The following is a 24,160-nucleotide window of genomic DNA, read 5'->3' on the forward strand; positions in this document are numbered from 1 at the left end:
TACCACGAGACTTGAAATGACACGTTTCACTGAAAATATACAAACGGTTTTCTACTTTTAAGTCCCCTATTTCAGTATCGTATCACGTTGATTATGGGGGTTCACTTATGAAAATAGTCATTTCCTCGCTCCCAGCCTCACTTTCTCGCATGTTTTGGGAGATACCTTCCCAGACCATATCCATCCAGGTTCGTTGTCTCTCAAAGCCTTGCTTTACATCTGATGTTCAGGAAAATTCCAAATTTATCAAAAATCTTGGGCGATTGCCATACCGTCTACAATTATCCCAAACAATTCAAAATAATGCAAAATAATACTTACCAGTTTCAAACACACTGATTTGGATCCAAAACCCGGTCCTTCTCTCTGAGTAATCAGATGAAAAGGTCAACCACATATGATTGTTATCGGAAATAACGTCATCGGGCAAAGAGTATCCAGTCAAATCAGCCAACTCAGTCGAAGGATCTTGAGAATCTAAACCAGAACCGATTCTGAGGTAGTCGTAGCGATATTCAAGTTCGAAAGCGTGAAACTTGGCGACAATCCGGTACTTAGCTGGCCCAGACACGAGCCACTCCATGTTGGCGTCGTTAGGATAAGGATCCGGATAGTTAGGTGAAACGATTGTCAAGGTTTCACCGTATCCAAACATGCTGATCTCTGTGCCATTGACCTCATCTGAAGAAATATATTGGGAAGACATTTGTAAGGCAACTAGAAATTCTATAAGTGTCTGTTCTTTGTGACCAAACGCTGTTAAATTATTCCAAGTATATTTTCAATTTACACGTGATTTTCGATTAGGTTTTATCTATTGAAATCTTTTCTAAACTTATCAAGACTGATTGAACAGGAAAAATATCTCTTAGCATGGTCTCATAGCAAATGCATAATATTTTTTCAAATTATTCTCTATCAGTCTGTTCTTTCGTATTCCTTTCACATTATATTATGCCGCATACGTACGCGCCTAATTTTTTTTTCTGATGAGGCTCCATAACCTACCACTAATATCTTCCTCCTTGTAAACGGTTATTTCTAGCCAAAATCTTTCGTTTGTATTCGAGTTTTTTTTTCTTCAAATTACAAGAAGATGACGCGAACATTTATTCATAAATTGATTTACCATATAATTGATGGATTAAGATTAATGCTAATTTATGTACATTTTGTTCTTCCTCTGTTGAAAGTATTTTACATCTGTTTTGGGACTGCCCTGTAACTCAACAATTTATTCAAAACTTCCAAACCTCTTTTTTTAACAATTACGTGTATTTGAATAAGAATTTATTTTTGTTTGGTTGCCATGACGCTCAATACTCTACTGTAAACTGTTATATTCTTTACCCTAAATATTTTATTTTTCGACACGTTGTAATGGTGTTCGGTTGTCTTTTAGCTCATTTAAGAACGTATTGAAACGCTATCGTGGAATTGAAAGGGTTCTCAGTCAAAATCATCATAATTTTGTTTTATCCTAAGATAATAGTACGCATCTACAGTTGTTGTAAACATGTTCGCTTCATGATTTTTCTGTAAATTAAATTGCTTTCGTGTTTGATTTGGAATAAAATCTTTCTATGAAAGAAACAAAAAGATTAATGCCTTTACCTGTACTATTAAGAGCTGAGATTTCTAGTGAAAATCCCTGTCGTGTGTCGGAGCTGTCTGAAGTAAAAGTCAACCACATCTCATTGTTAATGGATAACACGTCTCCAGGTAGATGAGAACCAGTTAGTCTCGCAAGCCGTGAAGTTTGATCATTTGAATCAAGACCAAAACCGATATATAAGTAATCATATCTATATTCTAGTTCAAAAGAGTTAAAGATGGCCACAATCTGAGAATCGTCTGGACCAGATAAAAGCCATTCCATCCTAGCATCATTTCCATAGTTGTTGGGGAAATTTGGCGAAACGATCATCACAGTCTGACCATAGTCAAACTCTTCAATGTCATCATTTTCACCACCTGGAATAGAAAAAGATTCAGAAGTTAAATTCATCAAAGAAATGACCTCATTATTTAACAGATAAAACACTAATACGTAAACGATTTGGTCGTCCTTGCAGTCCTTTCTTTTGGGAGAAAAAAGAAAAGAAATGGATCGACACTATCGCGATTTGTTGCCAATCTAAACAGATCTTGGCATGCAGTTATCCCCATTGACATGCTATAGGCTTCGCAAAGGAGATCTTTACCGTTCGGTAACACAATCTTGATGGTCATTGGTCATTCTGACGGTCTATTTTCATTTGGTCCAATACCAATTCGTCCAATTGTCAACTTGTCTACAATCACTTGGTCTACCATCAGTTCATCGAATATACATATGGTCTAATTGCTATTTCGTCCACTCACCATTTTGTCTACTAACCAGTTGGTCCAATACCCATTTAGTCCATATACCAGTTGGTTTAATTAGACAACATGTTATTTTGGCAAAATGAATGTAATAAAACGAATATTATGCCAACTGTTTATGAGATGAAATTATCATAGACCAACTGGTGATTAGACGAAGTGATGATTTGACTAAATGGTTATTGGACCAAATGGTTGTTAGACGAAATGTTGATGGGCGGAATGGCGTAAGATTAAATGAAGGCAGACCGTGTTGTGAGTGGACGAGTTGCAGAGGACGAATTGGCAATTCACCATTCTGACCATGGACCCTACGTTCTGACCTTCAGCAGCAAACAAATATCGATGCAACGGAAGTGCTTTTATAAAAGAACATGAATATCGAAGAAAACATGTCACCTTATCCGTAAAACATATAGTAGAACCGTTAATTACCTTCGTTTTGCATGCTATTCATAATCCAGTCATTGTACTGGGATATCCTGGCATAAACTCCGGGGTAATCAGGTAGAGCACATCCATAACCCCAACTAGTAGCACCAACAAGATGCCAGCGACCATCAGCACCTTCACATGCAAGCGGTCCTCCGCTGTCCCCCTAATTTTTTTTTTTCAATAGAAAAACACAATAATGAGTTAGTCCAAGCACTCTGAGAAATCACAAGATGACATTTTTAAAAGTTTGAAAGTCTATGTAGAAAAGCAAAAACATATTAAACATATGAAATGGGTATACCTGACATGAATCTATTCCACCTTCTACATATCCAGCACATATCTCTGCTTCTTCTACAATGTTGGAAACACCATACAGCTCAGAGCAAACGTCAGGATGAATGAGATTGACCAAAGCTTTTTGGAGATCATCCGAAATCGATCCTGGTGAAAAAAAATCAACATTATGTTCATCGTCATTGAAGTTAAGCCACAGTCTGAAAGTTGATCAAAGTAGACTAAACGTAGGTAAATCAAAGAGAACCTGCTCCGAAAGAAGGAAAACGTGCTATTTTCAGTATTATATACAGTTGTTCTTTATCTTTCTATCACTCTGAATATCATGTCTGCCATGAAGGAGCTAGTTAATGTATGGTGGCGACAAAAGTACAAGTCATGTAGATAACCCAAAGTGGAAAGCTTACCTCCAGAGTACGTAGTTCCCCATCCTGCGATCCAACACCGTCTGTATGCCATTGTCTCGTTTTGTAGAGTAGCTAAGCAAGCTGGTCTCACATAGTCAGTGAATTCTACAGGTTCGGATAGATGAAGTAGTGCGATATCATTTGCTATTCCATTGAAAGCACCGTAGTTTGGATGCATGATGACATTGTCAGCCCCTCTAACCTCCTTATGCTCGTGGTTATCAGACAAATGGCGAATTCCAAGGGTGATGACGAAATCACTGGCTACCATTCCTTCTCTGAACAAAAAAGAAATTTAAATAACAACATAATATTTATCATATTACTGCTGGAGTGCCGAGAATAGCTAAATTAATCAATTTTCAAATTATTATTCCTGGGTAGTAAATTGGCATAAAGTACTTACGCGCAGTGGGCTGCAGTCAAGACCCATTGATTGCTGATCAGAGTACCACCACAGAAATAACCTCCCATCCGAACAGAAGCGATCCATGGGAATTCCCCTAGATCAGCATTGACTCCTCCCACTATTCTAGACTGATAGTCATCTACAGCTGGACGAGTACCGCACACGGATTCCTCTGTTAGATCTGCGAGAAAAAAATGAAGATAGCCAAACAAGCACGAAATGGTCCTTTCAAGTCAAAGCTTAAATGAATAGTATTCGATCTTTAAGGTATGAAATGCCTCTCACACTTACCTCCTTCTCCGCCATTACAGTATGCCTCTTCAACATTCCCTTCATCACTTAATTGATTGCAATCAATGGGCCAGTCTTTATCCATCAATATGGTGTAAGATACTCGACATGCATCTGTGACTTCCTCACAGAGTGTCTTACAAGGGCGACTAGAAGGACCTCCATGGGGACAGTCAGCAAAAAGCATAGCACAAAAGAGAAGCAGAAAGTCTTCATGACATTCTTCCATGATGGTTGTTTCTTCTATCATACTGATTGCAGTATCACGGTCTTGGGCTGATGGGTTTGGGAAATAAGTCCGATCGTAGGAGAGTACTTCTTCACAAGTTGAATATTGAAGATCGGTACACTGAGCTGTTAAATGGAGATTAATTAAATCATACAAAATATCTTATGAACTATAATAAAGAATAACACAGCAAATATATAAAGCAGGAAAAGGTAACATATTTTAAATCACGTTGACATTTGGAATATAAAATAACTGTTAAGTCTCATAAATAAAGAACGAGATCGTCGTAGATTGAGGTGTAAATGTGTTTGAAAATATTAATAGTCGAGGTCTTCATAAGCGTTGTCTCATTGTTATCGTAGGGGGAATCGAAAGGAAAGATAATTGCTTATTTTTTTAAGGTTACAGTCGTTCTTCATACTTACGACATAAATCTTCATCGGAGAAATCCGAGCAATCGTTTTCACCGTTACATACTTCATTTGAATCCAAGCAGCTACTATCACCACACATGAAGTCACATTCACCAGTTGAATTATCTAGAAAGAATGATATGATGTGTTTCTAACTTGCTATGAATAATTTCATCTGACATGTCTGCTCGGTTATACATGTACGTTTTCTATATTTCATATTTTTTCGTAATCGATTTTTTTGTAAGCGTTGATACTTTGATCTCAGGGTAATCTACTTATTGATCATTATTCATATTAGATTAACTTCACTGACCAAATTATTAAGCCTATTTTAGTCTCTCTAATTATTTTCTTCTTAAATCTAAAAAGAGACACGAAAGAAGTTTCATCGTATATACTTTTGAGAAATGAAATATAGGGATAATCCATGAATAGTGATTTGCACCAAATCGGGTATCGTGGCTCAGCGTCTTATACCCCTTTCATAAACCCATCCTCCAATTTGCTATTCCATTGAAAGCGCCGTAATTTGGATGCATGATGACATTGTCAGCACCTCTAACCTCATTATGCTCGTGGTTATCAGACAAATGGCGAATTCCGAGGGTGATGATGAAATCACTGGCTACCATTATTCTCTTTCGGTCTGTTCTTTCGTATTCCTTTCACATTATATTATGCCGCATACGTACGCGCCTAATTTTTTTTCTGATGAGGCTCCATAACCTACCACTAATATCTTCCTCCTTGTAAACGGTTATTTCTAGCCAAAATCCTTCGTTTGTAATCGAGGTGTTTTTTTAAATTACAAGAAGATGACGTGAACATTTATTCATAAATTGATTTACCATATAATTGATGGATTAAGATTAATGCTAATTTATGTAAATTTTGTTCTTCCTCTGTTGAAAGTATTTTACATCTGTTTTGGGACTGCCCTGTAACTCAACAATTTATTCAAAACTTCCAAACCTCTTTTTTGAACAATGACGTGTATTTGAATTTAAAAAAAAAAAGTGTTTTGTTGCCATGACGCTCAATACTCTACTGTAAACCGTTATATTCTTTACGCTAAATATTTTATTTTTTTCGACACGTTGTTAGGGTGATCCAGTGGCGTAACTACGGGGGGGGGGCATGGGGGGCACGTGCCCCCCCCCCCCCCAATCGGCTGGCAAAAAAAAAAAAAAAAAAAAAAAACGGGAGAAAAGGGAGAAAAAGAGGGAGAAGAAAGAAACGTAGTGGGAAAGAAGAATTTATTGTACATTATAATGTTATATTATATTATATGTTGTGTTATATTACATAAGAATTTTTTTTTTTTTCATAACTTTATGAAACATAATGTGCTCAGGTCCTATTTGTTCATTATTCCTGGTACTAGCATTGTCTGTTTAACGAGATAAACATGTACAATCATGTTGTACCAAAACGTCCTGTTTTCAAGTCAATATGCACCAAATATATATCATCGCACTTCGAGTTATTATTGTTTTATGTAGTGACATATGCTTCTTTTCATGACTACTTAAAGTGATAGCCCCATTTTAAGGTCTGTATATTAAAAAAATCCTTGTTCGTGTTCGTGCTTACGTTCGAATTAGTGGATTGATGAGATTTGTCTGCTCTTCATGAATTCCTGAAATCGGTCCTTAAAATGTTTCTTTTTCTAATGTAAATATCAAAAATTTTCAGCTAGCGCTGAAAAAAAAAGCTCTTCATGTGTTTGAATGTGATTCTAACAAAATCAGCAATCGCTTGGCACTCGCATTGGATGACTATGGTGAGATATGTATACTCTTAATGGATTAAAAAAAAGAAATAGTCCTTAAAATGTCCCTGTTTGTGGTCAATATATACAAAATTTTCAGCTCGCGCTTCGCGCTCGCATCATTTTGTACGTGAAGTACGTATGGTCTTCGTAAATTCCTACAAACAAGCCTTAGAATGCTTCTCTTCAGGTCTGAATTTCCTAAATTTTTAGCTCGCGCTTCGCGCTCGCAATATTTGATTAGTGAGATGCGTATTTTAATCATGATTACAATGACTACAAAAGGTGTTTCATGTTTTCTAACAAAATCAGCAAGCGCTTGGCACTCAAATTAGATGAGTATGGTGAGATATGTATTCTCTTATTTGATTTCTAAAAAACAGTCCTTAAACTGTCTCTGTTTGGGGTCAATAAATACAAAAATTTCAGCTCGCGCTTCGCGCTCGCATTGTTTGTTTAGCGAGACAGATACGTATTTTTTTTTTTTATTTAATAGCTTATTTTTACCCTTTTTAGATATGAATTTCAAAAATTTTCAGCTCGCGCTTCGCGCTCGCATCATTTGATCAGTGAGATACATTACATATCCGTTTAATGGCACAGTCCTTAAAATGTCTCAATATAAGGTCAATAGGCCTATACCTGGTAATTGAGCGCGCTTTGCGCGCTCACTGAGCGACTCAAAATTTTTGCTGGTGCCCCCCCCAATGCCGTGACCCACGGTACGCCACTGATCGGTTGTGTTTTAGCTCTTTTAAAAACGTATTGAAACGCTATCGTGAAATTGAAAGGGTTCTCAGTCAAAATCATCATAATTTTGTTTTATCATAAGATAATAGTACGCATGCACAGTTGTTGTAAACATGTTCACTTCATGATTTTTCGGTAAATTAAATTGCTTTCGTGTTTGATTTGGAATAAAATCTTTCTATGAAAGAAACAAAAAGATTAATGCCATTACCTGTACTATTAAGAGCTGAGATTTCTAGTGAAAATCCCTGTCGTGTGTCGGAGCTGTCTGAAGTAAAAGTCAACCACATCTCATTGTTAACGGATAACACGTCTCCAGGTAGATCAGAACCCGTTAGTCTCGCAAGCCGTGAAGTTTGATCATTTGAATCAAGACCAAAACCGATATATAAGTAATCATATCTATATTCTAGTTCAAAGGAGTTAAAGATGGCCACAATCTGAGAATCGTCTGGACCAGATACAAGCCATTCCATCCTTGCATTATTTCCATAGTTGTTGGGGAAATTTGGCGAAACGATCATCACAGTCTGACCATAGTCAAATTCTTCAATGTCATCATTTTCACCACCTGGAATAGAAAAAGATTCAGAAATTAAATTCATCAAAGAAATGACATCATTATTTAACAGATTAAACACTAATACGTAAACGATTTGGTCGTCCTTGCAGTCCTTTCTTTTGGGAGAAAAAATAAAAGAATTGAATCGACACTATCGCAATTTGTTGCCAATCCAAACAGATCTTGGCATGCCGTTATCCCCATTGACTTGCTTTACGCTTCGCAAAGGAGATCTTTACCGTACGGTAACACAGGCTTGATGGTCATTGGTCATTCTGACGGTCTATTTTCATTTGCAATTGACTTATTTTGTCTTCCTTGGCTCCCCCACAGTAATGTTCATTTCTTTGTATTATTTTTGAACAACTCGGTTCACTTTCCTTTTCAATTATGTTTGTTTCCTATTTTGTACATATTTGTAATGTTTTTATATTATTGTGGAAATAAATGATTTGATTTGATTTGGTCCAATACCAATTCGTCCAATTGCCAACTTGTCTACAATCACTTGGTCTACCATCAGTTCATCCAATGTACATATGGTCTAATTGCTATTTCGTCCACTCACCATTTTGTCTACTAACCAGTTGGTCCAATAGCCATTTAGTCCATATACCAGTTGGTATAATTAGACTAGGTGTTATTTTGGCAAAATGAATGTAATAAAACGAATATAATGCCAACTGTTTATGAGATGAAATTATCAAAGACCAACTGGTGATTAGACGAAGTGATGATTTGACTAAATGGTTATTGGACCAAATGGTTGTTAGACGAAATGTTGATGGGCGGAATGGCGTTAGATTAAATGAAGGCAGACCGTGTCGTGAGTGGACGAGTTGCAGAGGACGAATTGGCAACTCACCATTCTGACCATGGACCCTACGTTCTGACCTTCAGCAGCAAACAAATATCGATGCAACGGAAGTGCTTTTATAAAAGAACATGAATATCGAAGAAAACATGTCACCTTCAGCGGCGTAACAGGGGTCGGTGGCCAGGGGGGGCAAGAGCCCAAAATTTCCCGGTCATATCATGGTATGGTATGAACAGGTGTAATGGTGTAATGATGCGACTATTTTGAGAAGGCCAGATATTGCGTATCGGGCAAAATTTATCTTTAAAAAAAGTTGCGAGCGAGCGAAGCGAGCGAGCAAAAATTTTGACATTTTTAATACAAAAATCAAATTTTGTGATAGATTTTGACATGACATCCAGAAAATAATATATTTCACTCTTCTCTCTTTAGATTTTTTTTTTGTGGTCTGTACGCCTCTGTGAACAGGATTCTTTGTGGCAGTAGCGTGAAGAGTACAAAAAAAAACAGGGGCGCAGTATAGCACATGTGCTAAAAAGCTGCTTTATATAAGTCCCGAGTGAGCGAAGCGAGCGAGAAAAAAATCACCTTTTCATGAGAATCTAACTTTGAGCTATTTTTTGACATAATATTCAGTAAATAAAATCATATCCTACACTTTTCCTTTGCTTTTCTTTCCTCCTTTTTTGTTCTTGTTTGTAGAACTTTTTGGGGCCATGGCCCAACCCTTCCATACGCAGTGCTGTGCGGTTGGGGTCCGGAGCGGAGCCCCCGGAACTTCTTGATATCAAAGCCATTTAAACCTCGCAGATTGCCGCTATTTTAATCAAATCGCGGGCATATACAGAATATAGCTTTTTAATACACAACACATTTATTCAACCCAGTTGCGTTATGAACCAAATATTTTGAGGGGGCAAAACATAACAATGTGGGAAAAATTTGTAAAAAATGGCTTATTGAAATTAAATTCTAATTATGTGATAGATTTTTCCATTATATTCAGCAAATAACACATTTTATTGTTTCCATTCATTTCATTATAAGTTGTCTCCTATAATTTCTTTTATTTTCTCTTTGGTGTGGAACAAAGACCCCCCCCCCCCACCTGTATGCCAGTGATTGAACGTGATTGAACGGGGGGCGTTATAGAGTCATTTGAAGGTTATAAATGAAGAGCCCCTACTGCGTGGGGTCTGGGGCAAAGCCCCGGTAGCTTATTTGCATAAAATCTAGCAAGCTTATAGCACAATGTTGTATGCAGTCCATCTTTCTTCCTGCTCTTTAATTTCAATCATCGGCAGCCCGGTCGTGTTATTATTTTTTTTCTTGTCCCTTTTCTTTGTTTTCCAATTTAGCTTTTGACTAATTACTCTCTACCTTCGTTTCCCGCTATTGTTTGCCATTTTGTCATCTTTTAATTTATTTCCCACCGTGCTATTGCATTACATAGGACTATTTCGGAATGATTTGTTCTTTCTCAAATGTTCTTCTTTCGTACATTTGTTTTTTCTTCGTTTTTTTTTTTACTTTCCCTTTCCCTTTCCTTTTCCCCTTTCCTTCCCCTTTCCCTTTCTTTCTCCCTCCTTTTTTTCCTTTTCCCGTTTTTCTTTTCTTTTCCCGGTGAAATCCGCCAGGGGGGCAACTTGCCCACCCCCCCCCCCACCCCGCCTGTTACGCCACTGGTCACCTTATCCGTAAAACATATAGTAGAACCGTTAATTACCTTCGTTTTGCATGCTATTCATAATCCAGTCGGTGTACTGGGATATCCTGGCATAAACTCCGGGGTAATCAGGTAGAGCACATCCATAACCCCAACTAGTAGCACCAACAAGATGCCAGCGACCATCAGCACCTTCACAGGCAAGCGGTCCTCCGCTGTCACCCTAAGTTTTTTTTTCAATAGAAAAACACAATAATGAGTTAGTCCAAGCACTCTGAGAAATCACAAAAATGACATTTTAAAAAGTTTGAAAGTCTATGTAGAAAAGCAAAAACATATTAAACATATAAAATGGGTATACCTGACATGAATCTATTCCACCTTCTACATATCCAGCACATATCTCTGCTTCTTCTACAATGTTGGAAACACCGTACAGCTCAGAGCAAACGTCAGGATGAATGAGATTGACCAAAGCTTTTTGGAGATCATCCGAAATCGATCCTGGTGAAAAGAAATCAACATTATGTTCATCGTCATTGAAAGTTGATCAAAGTAGACCAAACGTAGGTAAATCAAAGAGAACCTGCTCCGAAAGAAGGAAAACGTGCTATTTTCAGTATTATATACAGTTGTTCTTTATCTTTCTATCACTCTGAATATCATGTCTGCCATGAAGGAGCTAGTTAATGTATGGTGGCGACAAAAGTACAAGTCATGTAGATAACCCAAAGTGGAAAGCTTACCTCCAGAGTACGTAGTTCCCCATCCTGCGATCCAACACCGTCTGTATGCCATCGTCTCGTTTTGTAGAGTAGCTAAGCAAGCTGGTCTCACATAGTCAGTGAATTCTACAGGTTCGGATAGATGAAGTAGTGCGATATCATTTGCTATTCCATTGAAAGCACCGTAGTTTGGATGCATGATGACATTGTCAGCCCCTCTAACCTCCTTATGCTCGTGGTTATCAGACAAATGGCGAATTCCGAGGGTGATGACGAAATCACTGGCTACCATTCCTTCTCTGAACAAGAAAGACATTTAAATAACAACATAATATTTATCATATTACTGCTGGAGTGCCGAGAATAGCTAAATTAATCAATTTTTAGATTATTATTCCTGGGTAGTAAATTGGCATAAAGTACTTACGCGCAGTGGGCTGCAGTCAAGACCCATTGATTGCTGATCAGAGTACCACCACAGAAATAACCTCCCATCCGAACAGAAGCGATCCATGGGAATTCCCCTAGATCAGCATCGACTCCTCCCACTATTCTAGACTGATAGTCATCTACAGCTGGACGAGTACCGCACACGGATTCCTCTGTTAGATCTGCGAGAAAAAAAATGAAGATTGCCCATTTATGGTAACAAGCACGAAATGGTCCTTTCAAGCCAAAGCTTAAATAAATAGTATTCGATCTTTAAGGTATGAAATGCCTCTACACTTACCTCCTTCTCCGCCATTACAGTATGCCTCTTCAACATTCCCTTCATCACTTAATTGATTGCAATCAATGGGCCAGTCTTTATCCATCAATATGGTGTAAGATACTCGACATGCATCTGTGACTTCATCACAGAGTGCCTTACAAGGGCGACTAGAAGGACCTCCATGGGGACAGTCAGCAAAAAGCATAGCACAAAAGAGAAGCAGAAAGTCTTCATGACATTCTTCCATGATGGTTGTTTCTTCTATCATACTGATTGCAGTATCACGGTCTTGGGCTGATGGGTTTGGGAAATAAGTCCGATCGTAGGAGAGTACTTCTTCACAGGTTGAATATTGAAGATCGGTACACTGAGCTGTTAAATGGAGATTAATTAAATCATACAAAATATCTTATGAACTATAATAAAGAATAACACAGCAAATATATAAAGCAGGAAAAGGTAACACATTTAAAATCACGTTGACATTTGGAATATAAAATACCTGTTAAGTCTCATAAATGAAGAACAAGATCGAACAAAATAGTCGAGGTCTTAATAAGCGTTGTCTCATTGTTACCGTAGGGGAAATCGAAAGGAAAGATAATTGCTTATTTTTTTAAGGTTACAGTCGTTCTTCATACTTACGACATAAATCTTCATCGGAGAAATCCGAGCAATCGTTTTCACCGTTACATACGTCATTTGAATCCAAGCAGCTACTATCACCACACATGAAGTCACATTCACCAGTTGAATTATCTAGAAAGGGTTAAGGACATGATGAGTTTCTAACTTGCTATGAATAATTTCATCTGACATGTCTGCTCGGTTATACGTGTACGTTTTCTGTATTTCATACTTTTTCGTAATCGATTTTTTTGTAAGCGTTGATACTTTGATCTCAGTGTAATCTTCTTATTGATCGTTATTCAAATTAGATTAACTTCACTGACCAAATTATTAAGCTTATTTTAGTCTTTCTAATTCTTTTCTTCTTAAATCTTGATTCTAAAAAGAGACACGAAAGAAGTTTTATCGTATATACTTTTGAGAAATGAAATATAGGGACAATCCATGATTAGTGATTTGCACCAAATCGGGTATCGTGGCTCAGCGTCTTAGGTTCAATTGAAATTATATCCAATGCATTCATTTCAAAGTAAAAGGTTTCTTTATCACTTTGAGTCTTTGGGCAGAGCAATTTCATTGCCTTTTTTTAACCTAAATAATCGAATGTAGGAATGAATGTGTCTAGAAATTATGTGTGTTTGTACTAGTCTGATAGAATGCATGATAAACATTAAATAAAGGAAGTACATTTTGTGCATCCATCCATGTACTTTTATATACCAATCAGAAAATGAAATATGGTGAGTGGTACATTGCACTAAGTGTTTTAACATTCCATCTCATTTTATATCACATACCACTTTCAAACACGTGAATCTCAACCCAGAACCCAGTCCTTCTCTCTGAGTAATCAGATGAAAAGATCAACCACATATGATTGTTATTAGAAATAACGTCATCGGGCAAAGAGTATCCAGTCAAATCAGCCAACTCAGTCGAAGGATCTTGAGAATCTAAACCGGAACCGATTCTGAGGTAGTCGTAGCGATATTCAAGTTCGAAAGCGTGAAACTTGGCGACAATCCGGTACTTAGCTGGCCCAGACACGAGCCACTCTATGTTGGCGTCGTTAGGATAAGGATCCGGATAGTTAGGTGAAACGATTGTCAAGGATTCACCGTATCCAAACATGCTGATCTCTGTGCCATTGACCTCATCTGAAAAAAAAATATTGGGAAGACATCTGTGAGGCAACTAGAAATTCTAAAACCATTTAGTGTATATTCTTTATAAGCAGACACAATTATTCAAAGTATACTTTCAATTGACACATGATTTTCGATTAGGTTTTATCCATTGAAAAAATATTTAAACTTAATGAGATTGATTGAACAGGAAATAGATCTATGAACTTGGTCTCATAGCAAAGATATAAAATATTTTACTTATTCTGTTTCGGTCTGTTCTTTCGGTTGGCTTTCACATATGATACCGCATAGGTACGCGTGTAATTTATTTTCTTCTTTTATTTTTCTTCTTGACCTACCACTCATATCTTCCTTCCTGTACAGGTGCGTATCCAGGATTTTGCACCCCGCGGGCCCGTCCTAATTTCGTCACCCCTGTGAAATTTTAGATAATGGCTCCCCCTCCCGCCAGGCAAACATAGGTGCCTTAAATGCGTGTTGAATTATCTTATTTCATAATCACGTGAAAAACGGCAATAGAAGACCACTTTTTATAATGTGTTCATGAAAATGAATATCCATAAATATGATGTCATACCACTTTTTCAAAAGAATAAATGCGACCAGGTGGGTGTTTCATAAAGCTGCTCGTAAGTAAGAGCGACTTTAAGAACGACTGGTGAACCTTTTTTACGCTCTAAAAAGAAAGGGTCACCAGTCGTTCTTAAAGTCACTCTTAACTTACGATCAACTTTATGAAACGGCTCCCTGAAAGCATATAATTTTAAGCACTTTGGGGTTTCAACTTCTCATCAGAGTAGGCCGATCGTCACCTTACTAAACAACTGATGCAAACACAAAGAGCGAGATGAAATTGTTTGATATTCTGACCTAAAGTTCGGACTTTCTATAAACACTTTTGGTAATCATGAACAGGATGGGCATCTAACTTTGCATTTGATGCGAGCGCCAAACTCATGTGAAACATGAATTTGGCGCCCCCGGTCAAACATCAAATTGGCGTCCCAAAGGTCGAATATAATTTTGACGCCCTCTCCCTAGGTTGAACATGAATTTGGCGCCCAGGACAAACATCAAATTGCCGCCCCAAAGGTCGAATATGAATTTGGCGCCCTTACATAGGTTAAACATGAATTTGGTGACTCCGGAAAAAAATCAAATTGGTTCTTCAATTCGGCGCTCCTATGTCGAACATTAATTCGGTGCCGCCCCGCCCAGTTAGTACATTAATTCGACGCCTCCCTTCCCTTTTTTCTTCTCTTTTTCTTTTCCTCTTTCTCTTTTTTTTTCCCTCCTTTTTTCTGCTCCTTTTCCCCGAAAGCCCCCCCCCATCCGAATACGTGCATAATTTAGACAGTTGTTTCTAGCCAGAATCCTTCTTATGTAATCGAGTTATTTTTTTTTCATTTACAATAAGATGACGTGGAAGTTTATTCATACATTAATATATGCTATAATTTATGGATTATGATTAATGCCATTACCTGTACTATTAAGAGCTGAGATTTCTAGTGAGAATCCCTGTCGTGTGTCGGAGCTGTCTGAAGTAAAAGTCAACCACATCTCATTGTTAACGGATAACACGTCTCCAGGTAGATCAGAACCCGTTAGTCTCGCAAGCCGTGAATTTTCATCGTTTAAATCAAGACCAAAACCGATATATAAGTAATCATATCTATATTCTAGTTCAAAAGAGTTAAAGATGGCCACAATCTGAGAATCGTCTGGACCAGATACAAGCCATTCCATCCTTGCATCATTTCCATAGTTGTTGGGGAAATTTGGCGAAATGACCATCACAGTCTGACCATAGTCAAACTCTTGAATCTCATCATTTCCTTCACCATCTGAAATAGAAAAAAAATACAAAAGGTATAGATCGAATTTTGAGTCACTGGCGTAAATCCGTGTTGATGGGTGGGGGGGATGACTGAAATATTTTGGCATTTTTTTTGCAATCATGTTTTAGATATGCAAGGAATTGTCATTGATATGTCCACAGTGGTGTACCGTGGGTCACGGCATTGGGGAGGGGGGGGGGCACCAGCAAAATTTTTGAATCACTAACGTGTTTACACTTAATCGGCAATTGGTTCTGAACCAATTGCCGATGCAGAATCGGCATTTGGATTGCGTTTACACGTTGTTACAGCTCGCGGTTCAGAACCGCGAGCCGATGCAAAAACTTGAAATGATACGCATACCTACAATATACGTCATAATAAAGACAACGCTGGATCAGTGCGCTAACAATTACGTCACAATGGTAAAGTAATAGAAATGCGCACAAATTGCCGGTGCAGAATCGGCTTTCTGTTTACACGTAGTAAAAAAGCCGATTCTGCATCGGCTCGCGGTTCAGAACCTACTACTTTGGTGGTGCAAATTGCCGGTTCTGAACCGCGAGCCGATTCAAGTTACTCGCGTTTACACGCTATGAAAAAGCCGATGCTGCATCGGCTCGCGGTTCAGAACCGCGAGCCGATTCAAATGCCGATTAAGTGTAAACACGTACTAAGTGAGTGCGCTAGTGAGCGCGCGAAGCGCGCTAAGTTGCCAGTTATACTGACCTAATAGAGACATTTTAAGGACAATGTCATTAAACGGATATGTATCTCACTGATCAAATAATGCGAGCGCGAAGCGCGAGCTGAAATTTTTTTATATTCACACCTGAAAAGGGACAATATAATCAAATTTGTGTAATCATGATAGGTACCTGTCTCGCTAAACAATGCGAGCGCGAAGCGCGAGCTGAAAACTTAGATAATTCAGACCTGAAGTGGGGCATTCTAAGGTTTCTTTGTAGGAATTAACTAGGACCATACGTATTTCATTAACCAAATGATGCGAGCGCGAAGCGCGAGCTGAAAATTTTTGATATTCAGATCAGAAGAAGGGACATTTTAAGGACGGATTTTAGGAATTCATGAAGAGCAGACATATCTCACCAATCCACTAATGCGAACGTAATCACGGACAGGAAATGTTTCATATATACGAAGACCTTAACATGGGGCAATCACTTTTGAGTCATGAAAAAGAAGCATATGTCACTACATTAAACAATGATAACTCAAGTGCTAGGAAATATATTTGGTTTATATTGACTTGAAAACGGGATGTTTTAGTACAACAGGATTATATATCTCGTTAAAAAGACAATGCGAGCACCAGGAACAATAAAGAAATGTTTCATAAAGTCGTAATGTAACATAACATAATTATAATATAATATAACATTATAATGAATAATATTTTCTTCTTTCCCACTACGTTTCTCTTCCTTTCTCCCTTTTTTCTCCTTTTCCCCCTTTCCCCGTTTTTTTTGTCAGCCGATGGGGGGGATGTGCCCCCGATGCCCCCCGTAGTTACGCCACTGAATGTCCATATGGCAAATACCCCTCCAATATTATTATCTTTTTTTACCTCATGATGGTTTAATGGTTTTATTAGAGATTACATTAAAAATTTTTTGACATTCCATCTTAATCCCTTCCCAAAGACCCCAACATTAATGAATTGGAAGAAACAGGGGTTTCTCTTCAATGTTATAATAAGGACATAATTATTTCGTTTCGAAATGGTGTAATGGCTCTTTATTTGCATTTTATGATTCAATAATCTTGTTTTATTTGTTAAGCTGTATTTTAGGAAGAATTTTCACCAATAAAACAATTATCTCTTGTGATTTTTTTTCTTCATTTCTTTCGTAAAAAGTGGAGGGGGGATGTTTGTACTGGCCATCCCCCCTCCTCGAAAAGTAGGGGGGATATATCCCCCCCATCCCCCCCCCCCCCCCGGGATTTACGCCAGTGTTTTGAGTAGTAGATTTTCTTCATCGTTCTAATAGACATAATATTATATGACTATAAAAGGAAAATCTTGAATGTGGTGCAAGGAACTGTATTGGTAAGCTAATTCTTGAGCCGATGTGGCTCGACGTAATTGTGACATAGAATTCTAAAGTATCACGGATGAGCTGTCATCAGTACTCGTGGTAAATAAGCAACATACCTTTAAATCCATATATCTCACGTTACATGCAATGCTTATAAAACTTATGAAATGTTTTATTACTTTCATCTCCTATATTATCCATAATCCAGTCTGTGTACTGGGAGATCCTGGCGTAGACACCTGGGTAGTTAGGCTGAGCACATCCGACACCCCAACTAGTAGCACCAACAAGATGCCACCGACCATCAGCACCTTCACATGTTAACGGTCCTCCACTGTCACCCTAAGATATAAAAAAATCATATTTACAGTAATCATATTGATGAATCAACTCTTGCTCATATATTTTAACAATGGATGAGATCAGTTTTGTTTTACTGGACATTACAAAAATAATCAAAGTAACTTCATTCATTGAGTGTCACAGGTCAAAAGAAAATCTCTTCCTTTTTATATTATGAAACAACGTTACGTAGGTCACTGCTGATATCCAAGCACAGACATGGAAAATAATCTGCCTTTAAAGCTAGACATTAATGTTACCTGGCACGAATCTATTCCACCTTCAATGTATCCAGCACATATCTCTGCCTCTTCTACGATACTGTATCCACTATAGAGATTGTAGAGATTGTGACATGTGTCGTGATCGATAAGATGGACCAAAGCTTTCTGGAGATCATTCGAAATAGTACCTGCAGACATAAGTAGAATAAAGTATAACGTCGAAACCTGAATTAGAATCGTGAACGAGTTTGCATTCAGAACAGTGAAGCTTATGCCGTTAAGTAACTGAAGGGCTTCAAAAATAGAAGATACGATTCAATGTGTAGTGGGGGGGGGGGTGTTTCTTATATTTGATAACCAGGTTAGGCATTAGCACGGCCTAGGAACAGGGGTGACTTCGCCCCCCCCCCTTCCCAAACCGTGTACAAAAACGTAAAAAAATGACCATCTGGGGTCCGTAACACAAAACTTAACAATGATCGTAGAACAGTTTCTAAGATTGATTGCATAGACAATGCATAATCAATCGTAAAAATCAAGTGTACGATTAATCGCTAACCTTGTGTTACGGGACCCCGATCGTGTTTTTACATGTCCAGCCCCCCCCCCCTTGGAAACGTTCCGCGGCCCCTGACTAAGATAAAAATGGCACCTTCAGTACTGCAGGTACGTAAGAACTCAGCATAAAACAACTATCCATCTTTGAATCAAAATGCCTTTTTAACCGATCTAAGTCCATTATCATTATATATTTTTTCAACGTAACTTTTTTAACCTACTAAAAACCGCATTGTCATTTCCTTTCATGAATCATATTTGTAATGAAATAGAATTTGTTCTGTTTTGTTCAGTCTCGTAAACGATTGGGTAAACCAACGAAAAAAAGAAACGATTGAATGGTTCATACCGGAGTAAACATGGCTTCTGGAGAACATATCATTGACAAAATTTTGATGCAAAATGCATGAACAACACTTTTCCTACGATATCAAAGATATTTCCAGTTGGGAGATGTTTGGTCGGGTGTTTAAAATCTAGAACCAATGGATAACCAATATAATTAGCTGGTGAATACGGCAAATGAAAGAATCTTAAGAAATACTGGAGTAACAATAAAAAGAGGGAGAAAGACATATCAGTAGAATAAAAATGTATCTTAGGAAAGAAATATACTGTACCTCCAGATTCCAGAGTTCCCCATCCTGCGATCCAACATCTACTGTATACTGTTGTCTCATTTTGAAGTGTTGCTAGGCAAGCTGGTCTTACATAATCATTGAATTCGACGGATTCCGAGAGACGAAGTAGTGCAATATCATTTGCTATTCCATTGATATCACCATAATCAGGATGCACGATTACTCGATCGACCCCCAGCTCCACCTTGGAGTCGGGGTGTTCAAATAAGTGACGGATTCCAAGAGTAACGGCAAAATCACTCAGGTCCATGCCATCTCCACTACCCTCCCCGTCATCTCTTTATTCAAGAAAGAAAATTGGATGGATAAGGTAAGAAAACAATGTATTCCTTATGGTCAATTGTGATGCGGAAACTTCATGAGGTCCACATAAATGTCTAACTTTAAACATTACAGAAGTAGGTAACCATGTACAGAATTATCAATGAAAGAAGTCAAATAAATTAAAATACTTCTACTCCTCGCTCATTGTCAAATGATATGTTAGATGTTTGCCCCATCTGTTACAAATATCGAGGCTACATAGATATAGATTATTTAAGAATTTATCATGAATCTATACCCCTTTCATAAACCTATCCTCCAATTAGCCGCCTAATAGTAATGCGGATAATTCAATAAAAATTGCGTTCACAAACTCCGAAAATTATCCGCATTATTTTTACGAGCTCCCGTCCTGAAAAAGGCATATAATCGTCATGACAACTGACACGCCCCCTCCGATGCGGTTGTGTTGGAAAAGGGTGACCTTGTGACCGCACCATGGCAATTATCCGCATTATTTGGAAATACGTTAATAAACTCAAAATCTTGTCCCGATGCTGCTATTATGCGGATAATTGCAGCATCAAAATAATGCGGATAACTCTGGTCCTCCTCCGCTTTTACGACCAAATTATGCTGCTATTAGCCGCATAATTGGGTTTATGAAAGGGGTATAAGTTTCATATTACTTACGCGCAGTGAGCTGCAGTCAGGACCCATTGGTTGTTAATCAACGTACCACCGCAGAAAGCCCAGCCCCTTCGAACAGTAGCGATCCAAGGGAATTCCCCTAGATCAGCATCAACTCCTCCCACTATTCTAGAGTGATAGTCATCTACTGCAGGACGGGTGCCGCATATACCTTCGTCCGTTAGATCTGTTGTGCAAAACATTCGATTAAGATTATTTTACTTAGCGAAAACACTGTTTTGGGCCAAATCAAACTGATTGCAAGAAACCCTTCCTAGGAGCAATCTGATAAAACAAAGTTAACATCATCTCCAAGACCTATGATTGATTTCATCCTATGCACCCTAAGAATCACAGTACTGGTGGAACAACGAGATCACGGTCTCTTATGGTAAAAACATGGCTATTTCGAAATTTTTGAGGAATAAGGGACCATGATGCCCCATCGCCTCTTTTCTTATCCTGGTCGTCATTTGTACGATCGCGCCAGAATTTGGCACAAGCTATCCTTACAATATGAACTACAAGCCTTAAAAAAGCGAAAACAAAACATATGAAAGGAATCATTTGGACATAAAAACCCGTCTTTATATATCGAGCCCCAATTCTAATGTTAGCATTTAATTTTCAGATGTCATCTTTATGATACAGAATGTTAGCACGAAACTTTAAAGAGAGGCCATGGTGCCCTAGTCCTTCTAATGTTAAAAGTGCAACTGTGAACTTATAAAGAAAGGTAAGGTGCAACGTTGCACCTGCAAAATGGCATGATTTCTCCTACGACCTTTCGTATGAAACTTCGCAGTGTTCATATGGTCTTGTTTTGACATTGGGTTGCATCTCTAAATGTGCCAACCGATTATGCTAACTCCTATCTATTTGACATCGATGATTGCATTTATGTGTATCCAAAAACTAACCGCCTTCTCCTCCAGTACAGTAATCATTGTCAACATTTTCGTCATCACTCAGTTGTCTACAATCTATTGGCCAATCTGCATTCATCGATTCCATGTATGATTCCCGACAAGCATGTGTGACCTCTTCACATAGGCTCCTGCAAGGGCGTCGAGAAGGACCGCCATGCGGACAGTCAGCAAAAAGCATACCACAGAAGAGAAGCAGAAAGTCTTCATGACATTCTTCCATGATGGTTGTTTCTTCAATCACACTGATTGCAGTATCACGGTCTTGGGTTGATGGGTTTGGGAAGTAAGTCCGATCGTATGATAGTACTTCTTCACATCGTGGGAACTGAAGATCGGTGCACTGGGCTGTAAAACGATAACAATGATAATAATGATACTACTACTACTACTACAAATGATAATAATGATAATAATAATAATACGCAACATTTATATAGCGCTTAATATACCGTGCATATCAATAATAAGTTTACACTTTGAAAAAGACCTGGAAATTGAAAAACAATCAACAACATGGGGATATTTCTTTCACATATATTCTTGGGTCGAATGAAAGTAAGAATTTTCACAAAATGTTAAACTTAAGTGAGCACTGTCCATTAAAGGACGCATAAATCGGTTTGCGCAGAATTGTCCATTTTCATTTTGTCAACGAAGAAAGGCAAAAAGAATCTGACCGTGCGGTAAATTTCTAATACATTTCTTTTGCATTTTAAGTTAATTGAAATAAAACAGATACATTTAAAAATTTCGTAAAAACTTTGCTACCAGAACTAACATATTAACCCTAGGTAAGCACAACGTTTACCTTTTTGTGCCAGCTGGATCTGAGGACATAACTGAATGTAAACAAAAGTTTATTTCAGACATCTCCAGCATTCTTTCACTTTTTTATCATTTAAAGTAGGACTACGGTTTATTTTTCTGTAATACTTGTTTCTCCACACTTTTCCCAAGCTTGACAATGATTAACAAAATGAAAATCAAGTTTAAGCCATTTCATGTGAATCACAGCTCCATGTTAAGCAGATATCATCACGAATGCTTCGGTTTGGGGGTGCACTGGCGCTCTATGAAGTGATTTGGGAAAGAAAACAAGTTAAAGAGGTAAAAGATATATTCAAATCAATCTTCCTATCTAAATTCCATGTGTTCTCCATGATTAACGTCTACTTTTATTCATATAATTATTTCCAGGTTCTGCGCAAATCATTTTTCACGAACTTAATAAGTGGTGCTTACTCAAGCGGATAGATTTGTTACAATTAAAGATCTATATCAATGTTTAAATGTAGAAAAAGCTTCATGATATTGCAAATATATAATTTTACAGGATTATTTCTAAGTGTAAACTTTTTTGACACGCACTGTATGGCGCTTAATACAATGTTTCTAATACTAATACCCCCCTTAACATGGCTACCCTGATCGGACGCCCGAGCATTACCGGTTACCCATTTATTACACCTGGGTGGAGAGTGGCACATGAAGATAAACGACTTGCCGAAGGACGCGAGTGCTACGTTGGGATTTGAAACCCGGACCTAGTGGTTCAAAGTCGAGACTCATCCAGTGAGCCACAACATAGAGTAAAAATCAAATCTGAAATCAATTTCTCTCGATACTTCTCAAGTACTTAATATATAAAGCAAAACATTTGTCTATTTTCAGTTTACGGAAATTTGTAAAGTAATTAAAAGTTGTCAGCTCAATTTTCCACTAAAGGCCAGTTGCAGGATTTAAAAAGATGCACTGCATTTTTGCACTGCAACTGAATTTTCTTTAGACACGATAAAATATGATTCTATTTTGGTCATGGTCAATCATTATAATTATGCACTTACGGCATCGATCTTCGTCTGAGAAGTCTCGGCAATCGTTTTCGCCATTGCATACTTTTTCGGATGCAAGACAGTCGCCATCACCACACATGAAATTACATTCATCAGAAGAATTATCTGTAATTCAAACAAGCCACAAGAAGAAAATACTTTAATGACATCTAAAACTTTTGAAATTATCATTATAGACCATACAGTTTGGGAACTGAGTAGCACAGTGCTGTAATAATTAATTTCCAAACTGTACGTATCAAGCAATAATAAAGTTCGTCACATTATGAAGGGAAGTTTTTTTTTAAGATGGCCGACTGTGACGGACGCCACGGCTCCGTATAGCCGTCTTATTTTTTTCTTAGATTTTGGTGAGTTTTCTTACATCTGTAATATACTTTTCGAACTATATGGAACTTTAAATCCTGTTTGTCTAGATATCAGCCTTTTGCAGATTTTTGAGACCATTTCTATGATAGAAAAGACACTTAGTGGTGAGTTTGCTGTGAGTTTTAAAACTAAACGGGTTCTCTTGATTGATACACCCGGGAGTTCACCGCTGCGATACTCTTCGAACACTGTATCTAGTTAAGCTACCCGGATTATTATGGCTAATGTGAACGCCCAACCAAAATCCGGGGGTACTACACCTAGAGTTTTGCCTGTTTTTTAAAAAACAGTGACTTATCAGATGGTGTGAATGAAGTGTCTGTTTATGAAGTGTGTCTTGCTGCAGAGAGAGTTTGTGGTGATTCCACCATTGATGGCGCTCAGAGAATCAGGAATCTATGGCGTATCTATCCACTTGATAAAAAGTCTAGACAAAAACTAATTGTCACTGGTTTATCCATCAGAAGTCAGCAGATAGATCTTATGGACACTAACCCATATACCTTCACACTAGTGAGAAGCCTACCACTAAAGTGTTCATTAGTGATGTACCACTATCTGTTGCCAACAGTGACATAAAGTCTACTTTCATAAAAAGAGGACTGAAACCAGTAACTGAAGTGAAATATGAGTGTGCGAGAGATTCTGACGGAAAGCTTACTCGTTTCAAAACGGGGAGGAGGTTTATCTTCATGGAAATACCGACGTCCCCGTTACCTATAAATACGGTTGAAATCGTAGGATTTCGTGCAAA

The 24,160-nt window shown here is 37.9% G+C and overlaps 1 protein-coding gene across 4 annotated transcripts in view; it reads right to left on the bottom strand.

The window, feature by feature from the left end:
* The window catches only part of LOC129255053 (uncharacterized), a 70,709-nt gene extending 47,571 nt beyond the window's left edge, over positions 1-23,138 (bottom strand). For 3 of the 4 annotated variants that reach the window (XM_064095917.1, XM_064095916.1, XM_064095919.1), the window contains exons 1-23: positions 23,029-23,138; positions 21,176-21,529; positions 20,259-20,442; positions 19,281-19,579; positions 18,139-18,290; positions 17,716-17,878; positions 15,120-15,482; positions 13,285-13,644; positions 12,503-12,616; positions 11,876-12,229; positions 11,573-11,756; positions 11,167-11,444; positions 10,782-10,924; positions 10,481-10,643; positions 7,587-7,946; positions 4,864-4,977; positions 4,207-4,560; positions 3,913-4,096; positions 3,507-3,784; positions 3,104-3,246; positions 2,803-2,965; positions 1,615-1,974; positions 322-681 (exon numbers count right to left, since the gene is read on the bottom strand). In XM_064095917.1, the coding sequence (XP_063951987.1) occupies positions 322-681; positions 1,615-1,974; positions 2,803-2,965; positions 3,104-3,246; positions 3,507-3,784; positions 3,913-4,096; positions 4,207-4,560; positions 4,864-4,977; positions 7,587-7,946; positions 10,481-10,643; positions 10,782-10,924; positions 11,167-11,444; positions 11,573-11,756; positions 11,876-12,229; positions 12,503-12,616; positions 13,285-13,644; positions 15,120-15,482; positions 17,716-17,878; positions 18,139-18,290; positions 19,281-19,579; positions 20,259-20,442; positions 21,176-21,529; positions 23,029-23,116 (5,515 nt within the window). In that variant the 5' untranslated portion in view covers positions 23,117-23,138. The remainder of the gene's footprint in view (positions 1-321; positions 682-1,614; positions 1,975-2,802; positions 2,966-3,103; positions 3,247-3,506; positions 3,785-3,912; positions 4,097-4,206; positions 4,561-4,863; positions 4,978-7,586; positions 7,947-10,480; positions 10,644-10,781; positions 10,925-11,166; positions 11,445-11,572; positions 11,757-11,875; positions 12,230-12,502; positions 12,617-13,284; positions 13,645-15,119; positions 15,483-17,715; positions 17,879-18,138; positions 18,291-19,280; positions 19,580-20,258; positions 20,443-21,175; positions 21,530-23,028) is intronic. The other variant, XM_064095918.1, reaches the window with a different exon arrangement.
* Positions 23,139-24,160: the final 1,022 nt, after the last annotated feature.

The sequence above is a fragment of the Lytechinus pictus genome, chromosome 1 (assembly GCF_037042905.1).
Source record: "Lytechinus pictus isolate F3 Inbred chromosome 1, Lp3.0, whole genome shotgun sequence".
NCBI lineage: Eukaryota > Metazoa > Echinodermata > Echinoidea > Temnopleuroida > Toxopneustidae > Lytechinus > Lytechinus pictus.